General features: G+C 45.8%; 1 protein-coding gene across 4 annotated transcripts in view; it reads right to left on the bottom strand.

Annotated features, from left to right (window-relative positions):
• The window catches only part of PDS5B (PDS5 cohesin associated factor B), a 136,864-nt gene that overhangs the window by 76,551 nt on the left and 48,086 nt on the right, over positions 1 to 12,227 (bottom strand). For all 4 annotated transcript variants that reach the window (XM_056561895.1, XM_056561894.1, XM_056561893.1 and 1 more), the window contains exons 7-9: positions 9,166 to 9,246; positions 6,113 to 6,253; positions 5,536 to 5,651 (exon numbers count right to left, since the gene is read on the bottom strand). In XM_056561895.1, the coding sequence (XP_056417870.1) occupies positions 5,536 to 5,651; positions 6,113 to 6,253; positions 9,166 to 9,246 (338 nt within the window). The remainder of the gene's footprint in view (positions 1 to 5,535; positions 5,652 to 6,112; positions 6,254 to 9,165; positions 9,247 to 12,227) is intronic.

Raw genomic sequence — 12,227 nt, 5'->3', positions numbered from 1 at the left:
AGAGGGGGACCGGGGGGCCCGGGACAGAAAAAAGTGATCCCTTGGAAGGGAGGCAAACTCAATCAGGTAACCATTGGATACCACGTCCCTGACCCAGAAGTACTGAACATGTGCGGCACAGACATCGCGGAAGAGTAACAGACGACCTCCCACCCGAGAAAAATCTGCAAGTGGGAGCGTCCCTTCAAGCAGAAGTAGGTTTGCGGGTGCCCGCTTTGGCCGTAAAACGGCCAGAACAGTCAGATTTCCAGGAGGGACGGATTTGGAAGGAGGGAACCTTCTTGTCCCCCCCGAAGGCACCTGCCTAGTCCCCTTATTGGCACCAAAGGTCGGAAAGGACCGAAAGGAGGTTGACTTGCGACGGAAAGCAGTACTGCGAGCCTTATTCTGAGGTAGTAAGGAACTTTTAGCCCTCGGTCGCCTCTGAGATAATTTCATCTAGGCGCTAAGGGAAGTTGAGTCAGAGACTTTTTGGAAGCGGCGTCCGCATCCCAGAATTTGAGCCAAATGGATAGACGGAGGGCCACCAGGTTGCCTGTGGCAAAGGCAGCACAGCAGGCCGACAGCATGGAAGCAGAACACAAAGTCTCCAGCATTGGAAAGTTGGAGACCTAAATCAGCCAAGTCTTTCGCAGGAGACCAAGAAAGGATACCCTGGCAGAGTTGGGAAGCCCAGACTGAAAGGGCTTTAGATACCCAGGCAGGAGCAAATGCAGGAAGAAGAGAAGAACCGGCTGCTTCAAAGGCAAACTTTGCCAAGGTCTCCACTTTCTCGTCCACTGGATCCTTGAAAGAGGCTGCATCAGCTAACGGCAGAGAAGTCGCCTTTGACAGGTGGGAGACCGGTGGATCCACAATTGGAGGGGAGGTCCACCGAGCAATGAGGTCCTTGGCGAAGGGATACTGCGCTTGAACCTTCTTGGTTTCCTGAAACTTCTTATCAGGGGGCCTCCAGGCAGATTCCAGTAAGGCTTCAAATTCGGCATGAGAGCTGAAAACCTTGGGTGCCGGTCGGGCACTGTGAAAGGAAACTTCCCTATGATGCTTGTGAGAGCGTTTAGCATAGTAAGAGGGAGAGTGGGTCTCCCTGGAGGGCCAGTGTAAGGAGGACCTCTCCAAGGCAGTCACCACGGAACGGGAGACCTGCGCCAAGTCGGAAATAGACTGGGAGAGGGAGGACACTCAACCTGATGGGATAGACGAGCCCACTGGGTCTGGGGGGAGCATCCTGAGTAGAAATACCAGGTGGGTCTGGCGGAACAAGTGGGTTAAGCAGAACCAGACATTTTAGTGTGGCAGCCCTTGCGAGTATAACAGGTGACCAGGGTCCCAGTAAACTGCTTAGAGTGAGGAACAGTTCTGGGCTCTGACATAGTAAAAATTGAAACAGTCTCACCAGCGTCTGTGTCCCTAACAGGGCAGCTGCTGTGAGGAGAACTTTAGTCAGCTGCTGAGAGAGGGAGAGAGGCAGGGGCAAGCAGGACCGATGAGAAGAAAAGGGCCAGATTAGACTAGGGTGCCTCTGATTGGTCCTAGAGCCCCTCTACGCGCGCACTGCGCTATTTGGCAAGAGTAATTTGAGTGCCTGTACCACATGGAGGCCGTGGGTGGGCGGAGCTTAAGTCCGTAAACGCCCGGTGCAAAGATAATAACATGGCTGGTGATAATGGCGTCCTCTCTCAACGCCTGTCGCATATGCTAGGGGGAGGGAGCGGGTAAACATGCTGCCGGCAGCTTACAGCTGCCGACGGGAGGAAAAAAACTGTGCTCCGGACGCATTGATGCGGCCAGAGCCGAAGCCGGCACATATGTGAGCGGGGAAGAGAGGAATCAGCAGCCGCGGCTGATGAGGAAAAAGAACTGCAAGTGTTTAAGCGCCTGGACAGGCATCGAGACAGTCCTATACCACTGACAAATACCCCTTGGTCCCAGACCAGTTCCCCGGGACAGTAAGAAAAAAGGTGGTTTAACCGACCCAACTCATTGAAAAAGGTCCCTACATCCTTAGGCAATAATAAAGAGGACTGGGCCCAAAACAGGGGGTCTTCAGAGGTTGAAAGTCCCTAAAACCTGTAAGAAAAGGGGGGGGGGAAATACTCACCTCATTCAGAAGAACCTAATGAAGGCTTCAGTCAGCTTTTAGTTGCCTGCATCATGCCGGGCTGTAACAGCGAGACGAGCAGGGAAAAGTGTGGGACCCGGACCCATGAGGTACAACCCCAGGCGCTGACAGTTGGCGAGAGAGGGTTGACAGTAGATCCACGATGCCTGTGCCCCCTCAATGTTCCTGAGTCCCCACCTAAAAAAAAAGGAAAAGAAAGGGAATAAGAAACTAAATGTCCCTTATCTGGAAAATTAAAAATGTTTGACCAGCGTCTGTCTCCTGCAGACACTAAGCTAAAACTGATTACCTCAGTCTCTGTAGGCGGGTATATCCTGTTGGGAGGAGCAGACCTTTTTGGTTTCCATAGTGTCCAGTTTCCTAGCAACAACAGCATATACCCAAGGTCTTTGTCCCCCAATGGAGCAGATAGAGAAACCTCATATGTGGATGTAAAGTGATATGTGGGTGCACTAGAGGGCTCTGAAGGGAAGGAGAGACATTGGGCTTTTGGAAAGCGAATTTTGCTGAAATGGGTTTTTGGGGGGGCATGTCTCATTTAGGAAGCCCCCATGATGCCAGAATTAAAAAAATCAAAAATAAAAAAACACATGCTACACTACTTGGGAAACTACACCCCTCAAGGAACGTAACAAGGGGTACAGTGAGCCTTAACACCCCACAGGTGTTTGACGACTTTTCACTAAACTCTGACGTTAAAATGAAAAACTATTTTTTACTAAAATGCTGGCGTTACCCCAAATTTTTCATTTTTACAAGGGCTAATAGAAGAAATAGTGATACAAATTTTGGGGGGGCTTTTTCTTCTGAGTATAGAAATACCCCATATGTGGATGTAAATTGCTCTGCGGGCACACTACAATGCTCTGAAGAGAAGTAGCATCATTGGGCTTTTGGAAAGAGTATTTGGTTTGAATATAAGTCAGGGGCCATGTGCGTTTACACAGCCCCCATGGTGCCAGAACAGTGGACCCCTACAAGTGACCCCATTTTGAAAACTACCCCCCTTTTACACACCACTGCCATTTGACAGATCTTTGGAACAGTGGGCTGTGCAAATGAAAACTTACCATTTTTCATTTTCACGGAACACTGTTCCAAAAATCTGTCAGACACCTATGGGGTGTAAATTCTCACTGTACCCCTTATTACATTACATGCCCGCAGAGCACTTTACGTCCACATATAGGGGTATTTCCGTACTTGGGAGAAATTGCGTTACAAATTTTGGGGGTCTTTTTTTTTCCCCTTTTACCTCTTATGAAAATGATAAGTATGGGGTAACACCAGCATGTTAGTCTAATTTTTTACACTAACATGCTGGTGTAGCCCCCAAGGGGTAAAAGGAAAAAAAAAACTCCCCAAAATTTTTAACGCAATTTCAGAAATACACCATGTGTGGCCCTAAACTGTTGCCTTGAAATAGGACAGGGCTCCGGAGTGAGAGGCCTAAATTAGGGATTTTCCTAAGGGTGTACCCGGATGCAACCATGGCGCTTGCCTCTTCCACCAATGCATGCTGGGAGTTGTAGTTTTTCAACAGCTGGGGGCACACCGGTTGGGAAACACTGAGTTAGGAAACAGGCAGTGGTGCGGAAACACTGCAGTAGTTTGTTACCTAACTCAGGCTGGTTTCACATCACGTTTTTACCAATACGGGACCGCATACGGCTGGGAGAGCTAAAACCTTGCGCTCCCGTTTCCCTTCCATATGCCACCCGTATGTAATTCATTTCAATGAGCCGACCGGAGTGAAACGCTGACTCCGGTCGGCTCATTTTTGCCCCGTATGCGGTTTTCCACCAGACTTCAAACCGTGGTCGACTACGGTTTTAGGTGCGGTGGGAAAACCACATTTGGGGCAAAAATTAGCTGACCGGAGTCAGCGTTTCACTCCGGTCGGCTCATTGAAATGAATTACATACGGGTGGCATAAGGAAGGGAAACGGGAGCGCAAGGTTTTAGCTCTCCCAGCCATATGCGGTCCCGTATTGGTAAAAACGTCATGTGAACCCAGCCTCAGCGTTTCCCAAACAGTGTGCCTCTAGCTGTTGCATAACTACAACTCCTAGCATGCACTGACAGACCGGCATGCTGAGAGTTGTAGTTGTGCAGCATCTGGAAGGGCAAAATTTGGAGACCACTGCACAGGCTGTCTGGGCATGCTGGGAGTTGTAGTTGTGAAACTCCAAAAGGGAGCAGTGAAGATCACTTGCCAGCTATCTTCACTGCTGCTGGTCCTCCCGCCTCAACAGCCTCCGCAGCCATCGCCTCCATCTTCCCCCCAGTTCTGATCAGACTTCCAGGGACGGGCAGAGCGGGGGATCTCAACTTTCAAACCGCCCCCCCAGGTGATAGGAGGAGGTGGCACGCCTGCCTCCTCACTCCTATCCTTCAGCTTGCTCAGGTCACCAGAAACCCAATCAGCCCGGAAAAGCCATAAGAATTGACCAGCGAATCACCTCCAGCCGAGTGGCGGGGACCGGAATTCCCACGGGCTTACAGGTACGCCTTTGATCCTTAAAGGACAACTGTAGTGGTACAGTTTTACATATGCCCGTGCCTCAAAAATAAACAAAATAAACTCATACATACCTTCCTACGAGCTCCCGTTGGTCCGTCAAAGGCCTCACGGTCCGGCAGTGCTGACGTCATTCCACTTCCTGGGGACGGGGACGCCGCAGAGCCGTCGGTGTATCACCGGCCATAGCGATGTCCCGCCCCGGCTGGTGATAGGCTGAGCCGACTGTCATGTAAGGAGCTCTAGCCGGCTTCTTACATGACAGTCGGCTCAGCCTATCACCAGCCGGGGCGGGACATCACTGTGGCCGGTGATACGCCAACGGCTCTGCGGCGTCCCTGTCCCCATGAAGTGGAATGACGTCAGCACTGCCGGACCGTGAGGCCTGTGCCGGACCAACGGGGGCTCGTAGGAAGGTATGTATGAGTTTATTTTGTTTATTTTTGAGGCACGGGCACATGTAAAACGGTACCACTACAGTTGTCCTTTAAGCACCAGGGAGCAAGGACGTACCTGTAAGCCCTTTGTCCACAACAGGTTAAATAATGTATACTGGCATAAAAACACATTAGACCATGTTTGATCTACAAACCTCTATTGTAACACTGTAATAAGCATAGAAATACCTCCAACATAAACCCTAATATCTACAGCGTACAGATGAAACGTGATGTGAACAACCCTTTGCTTGTACTCACAGTAAACACACATGGCCAAAATAAGTATGAAAGCAAACTGGAATTTACACACTAGAACAGGAGAAATGGCATAAGAGGGCCTCAAAACAAACTTATAAATGAATGTTACAAAACTTAAGTATCAAATGTCTGAAAGTCTGTGAGCTTTAAATGCTAAATGTCAGTTTAATTAATAATGTTTCAAAAACATTTACCTGCCCAGGTAACACTGCCAAAGAGGTTTGTTCTGAGCTGCCAATTCAGAATCCTTTGCTCCAAACATTTTTGCAAGAAGTTTTACTACCTGAAGTCGTTCTTCATTATCATTGCTCTATGTACAAACACAGTAACACATCCAAGTAATTAACACCCTAAAATTACATTTGCATATTTTATTATAATAAATTTAGATTTATATTGACTTCATATTACAAGTTTGTTCCCTCAAATTAATTTGTATAAGAAATAAAAGCAACAAGTAGAAATAAAAAAAAAACGTCTCACTTTGAAGGGTTTATTCATAGCTTAAAGGCTAGGCCAAGGACACTACCATTACAGGAAGCTCCAAATGTTTAGCTGCTGTGGTGAGAAATTAAAGCTGTGTTTTCTTGGTCATGTAAAGCGCAAGATCAAGGACACAGGTATGTATTCAATAGCCTTTCCTGTGGCTATTTAGGGCTAACATAAAACTGCTAAAGTTCCTTTAAAAGGCTTGTCCCTTCAGGATTAACTGGCAACCCCCACCGCCTCCAAATATAAAGAAAAAAAAAGCTGGACTGGAGAGACACTCACCTTAAGTTTAAACTCCAACTGAGGTAAGACAGAAAGGAGCAAATGGCTATCAATGTTATACAATTCCAGGATCAAATCAAACACATGTTCAGACAAGTCGCTGATGGATGTTTTCCCAAGCATGAGGACTTGGTTAAAAAACTGCAAAAAATAAATAAAAAAATGACTACATTTTATCTAACGGAAAAAAAGAATCCACTTTTTATTTCTTATACACGAAAATACAGAAATACTCCTATTACTAATATGCTATCTAAAATGCTAAAATAAAAATACATTACTAAATAGCCTGGATTTAAAAAATAAATAAAAATAAGTTATATATAGATGTGGAAATCCTATTGCCCGACGCCAGGGACAAGTAGTTTTGGGCGCCGGGCAGGTGAATTTTTTATAGATTTAGCCTTGTATCGGGCAAGCAGGGACAGACCGACTTCCCCCGTATTTTTCTATAATGCCGGTGTGAGACGCAGGAGCCAATGCAAGTCTGCACCTCACACCGGCGCGCGCGGTGTCTGTGCGCGGTGTCTGTGCGCGGTGTCTGTGCGCGGTGTCTGTGCGCGGTGTCTGTGCGCGGTGTCTGTGCGCGGTGTCTGTGCGCGGTGTCTGTGCGCGGTGTCACACACAGACATCGGTTGCTGACTTTTCCTGCATAAATTAATTCAGCTTTCCGGTGGGCTGGAAAAGGTGGATACAGTCCTAGGAAAGAGTCTCCTAGGACTGTATCCACCTTTTCCAGCCCACCGGCGCACCGGAAAGCTGAACTAATTTATGCAGGAAAAGTCAGCAACGGCCGAGCCGAGAAGTTCGTGACAAATCGAATTTACTGTAAGTTCGCTCATCTCTAGTTACTAACTGCAATTCCCAGTATTCCTTGACACATCCTATGGCTCTGCAGCTGACACAAAACTACAACTCCCAGCATGTTACACAATAACCTTAACTGTACTACTATACAGTGCAACATGCTGCAGCACCTACACGACCATAGGCTGTATCAGGGCATGCTTGGAGTTTTAGTTATCTAGTAACTAAACGCAACTTCCAGCATTTTCTGACACAAATTAAGAGTAAATAAAATGCAACACATAAACTGGAGAAGGAGAAGCAGAACCCCCAACCCCCCCCCCCCTCCCAGTAATACAGCATTGTTCAGTGTTTTCCAATCAAAAGACTCCATATATAAGTCCCTATGAAGACTGAAAAATAGTGATTCAAATATTTTAAAAAGTGCGTATATATCTGAATAAGCCACTTGCCTAATAAAAGTTTAACATTTTCTTTAAATAAAAATAATGTGCAAAAATAAACACAAGTGGTATTGCTGCATGTGGAAATGTCCAGGCTATTAAAATATAATGTTAGTTAAACCGTACGGTGAACGGTGTAAATGTAAAAAAAATTGTCCAGAATTGTTCATATTTGGTTACAATTTTTTATAAGGTGATCAAAAAGTTATATCTAGACTGTTCTGGGCTTGCCTCGGGTGTAAAAGGAGCTAGCTACAGCTCTCCCGTGGCCGCTATTAAACCATTAGATCACTGCTGTCAAAGTTGACAGCAGTGTCTAAACGGATCTTATATCCATCCCTGGTGGTCTAGTGGGGTGAATCGTAATATTTTGGTTGAATTTATTTTATCTACCAGGACAAGTGGATTTTCTTGAGGGACAATTAGATTATGTTCTGCTTTAGTCCCTTGGACAAGTAGTTTTTTATTTAAATTTCCAAAATGTAATAAAAAACTACTTGTCCACGGGACTAAAAACGGAGCTAAATCTACTTGTCCTCATGACGATCCACCTGTCCGGGCCAATTTTCACTTTTACACTCTCGTTTTTTCCTCCTCGCCCTATAATAGTCATAATCTACTATAATGATACCTTTTAATTTTTCAATAACATATTCTCTGACCCCAAAGAAAAAAAAATTATAATAATTATATATATATATATATATATATATATATATATATATATATATATATATATATATGTGTATATATATATATATATATAATTATATATATATATATATATGTGTATACAGCTCTAATGTAGACCTTGTTTCGCCCTAGTTCCAGCAGGATTAGTCTTCACAAAAGTTATTTTAATACTTTGAACCACGGGAACAAAGATACGTGCACAAAATATTTGAATATTTAAAAACCAAAATCATTTAAAAAGGTATGATCCAAAGTATTTATGATAAACATGTCATACAGATATTCTTAGAATCAGACATTGATAAGGACATAAAAACAAAAAAACTTAATGGTTAAATTAAAATTATGTCTGCAAAGCAGCACAGTAAGTACTAGCCGTAAATTTCAGGTTGCATTCCCCAGGTTTTCCAGCAGGGGGGAAAAAAAAAGGAAGAAAAAACCTTGCGTGAATTAACCATCATGGTTACAAACTCTGACATTTTTTATCTTATTGTTTACACTAATTTAGTAACGTGGATTGTTTTTTACCTGCACAGCAGCACTTCAATCATTCACTGTGCAAGGAACTAAAGCAGGGCCCAATTTAAAAGGCGATATCTGATGGGGAAAAGGTTTTTCTTTTGTATACACAAGACTTACCATGCCAATACACAAAACTTACAGGAACACCAAGGAAGCGGTGGCATGTATCTTGCTCTGCTCCTGCCATGCCACTGTCTACTTGATTATGCTGGTCAGCAAATCGCTGGCTGAGGCAGGTGACTTGCTGACCAGCGTAGGAAGAAGGTGCTGGATTAGGAGCAGAGCAAAATACCAGAACACCGTAAGGGGAGGAAAGAGAGTCCTGTGTACTGTTTTATATGTAGGCAGCCCGTATAGGATTAAAAAATAAAATAAAAAATTGCCCATTTGACATCTCCTTTAAGCGAGCTGGGTTGACCTAAAAAGGTTCCTGTACATCTGGGTGACCAGGGCACAGCACAAAATTAGGAATGAAACCCTTCATTTTCAGGAGCAGTGGAGCTCCTGGAGATTGAATCCCCAGAGTTGTCTGTCCATTAACATTTAGCCACTATTCTTTGGATAAGTTTGGGATTCATCCAATCTTACATTTGTAATGTATGGTTCTATAGCTTGGGCAGTTCTCTTCAGCAGAGCTTTAGCCAGGTCATATGCTTGTTTGTTTAAATTCTGAAAAGGAAATAAAAAGAAATAAAAATTAGCAAAAAATCTTACAGGAGCAATATAAAACTGATGGGGAAAACTTAAGGGGTATGCCAACTTAAAGGAGTTATCCAATACAAAAAAAAGCCGCTTTCTTCTAGAAACAACTCCACTCTTGTCCTCCATTTTGTGTAGTATTGCAGTTCCATTGAAGTGAATGGAGCAGACCTGTAATACCACCCACACAACCTGAGGACAGGTGTGGTGCTGTTTTAGTTATAAAGTAGCCATGTTTTACTAATCCTTGTAAAAAAGATTTTTATTAAGATTTTCTAATTACATCATAAATAACATTCAAAAAGATATATGTGTCACTTCTTTGTATCCACAAATGTATTGTTAGAGACAGATAAATTAGGTAGAACATTTTGGGATGTCCCGTCACAAGAATAAGCATCCTTCATTTGACTGATGGAAGCAAAACAAACAGACTTCCTCATCCCTTGAGTAAAGTTACAGTGACTGGGCTTAGGGCTGGGCGGTATCACCAAATGTGTTTATTATGTTATTTTTGTAACTTTCTGCGGTTCCATGGTATTTCCTCCTCCTACTCCTCCCCCCAAAATTTAATAGCAGCTCAGTGCTGCGCTGTTCTGCCCCCCCCCCCCCCCCAATTAATTATAAGCCCAGCACTGCCCCCATCGGGGTAAATACTCACGTCATCCGCTAGTTCCGCCTCGGCTGCCGATAGCTCTGGACGGCTTCTTACATGACAGTGGGCTCAGCCTATAAGCGGCTGAGGCGGAACATAGCTGCGGCCGGTGATAGGCTGACAGCTGTTCGACGTTCCATTCCCTAGGAAGCAGATGAGGCCGGTACCTGACCAACGGGAGGTAAGATGAAATTTTGTTCATTTTTTGTAGCCTGGGCATAGGGATACCGCACAGTATAGAGCAGTGGTCTTCAACCTGCCGACCTCCAGATGTTGCAAAACTACAACTCCCAGCATGCATGCTGAGAGTTGTAGTTTTGCAACATCTGGAGGTCCGCAGGTTGAAGTCCACTGGTATAGAGTGTCAGCACCGGCGGCCGCAACAAACAGGATGGGGATGGGGACAGCGCTAGGCTGATAATTGGGGGGCAGGACAGCGCTCGCGGGCAACATATGATTAGTTCCCCGACATGGGGACAGCGCAGCGCTGGGCTGATTCATTAATTCGAGGGGGAGGGGCCAAACCGGTATTGGTTAAAATTCATATCGTGCAGCCCAAAAATGTCGGTATTCGGTATGAACCGGTATACCGCCCAGCCCTAACTGGGCTGAGTTGCAGTTGCTCTAAAGGCCTATGTCGGCTCAGGGCAAATGCTATTTCTCGTCCGCTCTTCATTGGGGGACACCTAACTGATTGATATATGCTCTTGCCACTAGGAGGTGCTGACACATTTGAAAAAAAAGTCAGCTCCTCCCTTGCAGTATATACCCGCCCACTGGAAGTGCAGTAATCAGTTTTAGCTAGTGTCAGCAAGGAGGCAAGACACAGGTCCTGGAGATCCCCAGGCCTGGGTCTTTTTTATTGTTTTCTAGTAAGGGCTGTTTAGTCATATTTTTACTCCCTTTTGTTTCCACTTTTTTCAGGTGGGGGTTCAGGAGCATGGCGCTACCTGTTCCCCTATATGCGGCTAATGGGCAGGGGACATGAAAGAATGCACCGTTAACCCCTTCCCGCCAACGGCCAGCACCTGGAGGTTGTACACTGGGTCCGGGTCCCCCACTGCCCCTGCTCACCCCGCTATCTTAGCCTGGTATGATGCAGCATGGCCATAAGCTGGTTGAAGATGCCTGAGGTGAGTATAAGAAAATGGCGTCTACAGGTGGTGATGGTTCAGGTCTTTGACATGTGTAGTGATCCGGCCAAGATTCCTCCGTGATCCCATTAGTCAGGGCGGTCCTGTCCTGCATATCTGTTTTCCTTACTCTTCTGGGGTTCGTCTTCCAGGCGACTCTACGTCTCCAGTTCACTTGTCTGTCTCTCCGGTATCCGGTGTTTGCTGCTCCTTTCGTCCTTCGGGGTCCATGTCCTCTCGAGTTGGAGGGTTTCAGGTTATCCACTTTACACTAGTACGGCTATTCTCGCCTTCTGGGTGCTCATGGCGGGCCCCTGGGACAGGGGCTTTTGGGTCTGCAGCAGTTCAGGTCGTTGCTCTCATGCACCGGACCTCTCCAGCGCAGATTTCCATCTTTCTTTTGTTTCCTGTGGTTTCTTGTCTCTCTCTATGACCCGGGTGTCTTGAGTCTCTACAGAGGACGGCCCCTTCCCTTGGCATCCTGGTCCATCTCCTTGGACGGGAGATCTTCCGGGAGTTCGAGTTCTGGGCCTAGTGTGTCTCCGCCTAGGAGGCTCATCCGCAGGCCTTGGGGACACGCGAGTACAGTCTCAAGACTGATTCCTCTTCTCTGGTGGTTGTTTTTCCCACCCTAGGGGACTGCTTTGGTATGTCCCATCAGTAAGGTGTCCCCCAATGAAGAGCGACCGAGAAAAGTAGATTTTTTTGCACTCACCATAAAATCTCTCGTAGCTTTCATTGGGGGACACCGCACCCACCCATTTCTTCCTCTTTTTTTTCCCCCGGACTATTTTTTACGGTTCTCTGGTTGTTTATCCGGGATTCCTTTCTAGGGTCCTTCGGACGTATTCCTTTGTTGGCTTCTCGTACTGCTTTGTGACAAAACTGATTACCTCACTGCAGGTGGGCGGGTATATATTTTTTCCAAGTGTTAGCGCCTCCTAGTGGCAAGAACATATACCCATCAGTTAGGTGTCCCCCAAAGAAGGCGACAAGAAAGATTTTTATGGCGAGTACAAAATAAAAAAAATCTCCTTTTCGCTAGCATAGCAGCCGGCTCATTCTAGGAATTATGGTGGATAGTAGCGGTTAAAATCAAACAAGTCATCACTTTTAATGCTGTCTGAACCACAAGTCAATGGGGCAGCCCCAGGAGACTTCTG

Source organism: Hyla sarda, chromosome 2 (genome assembly GCF_029499605.1).
Source record: "Hyla sarda isolate aHylSar1 chromosome 2, aHylSar1.hap1, whole genome shotgun sequence".
In the NCBI taxonomy this organism is placed as follows: domain Eukaryota; kingdom Metazoa; phylum Chordata; class Amphibia; order Anura; family Hylidae; genus Hyla; species Hyla sarda.
Note: the sequence above shows the minus strand (reverse complement) of the source record. Positions and strands in the feature narration are given on the sequence as shown.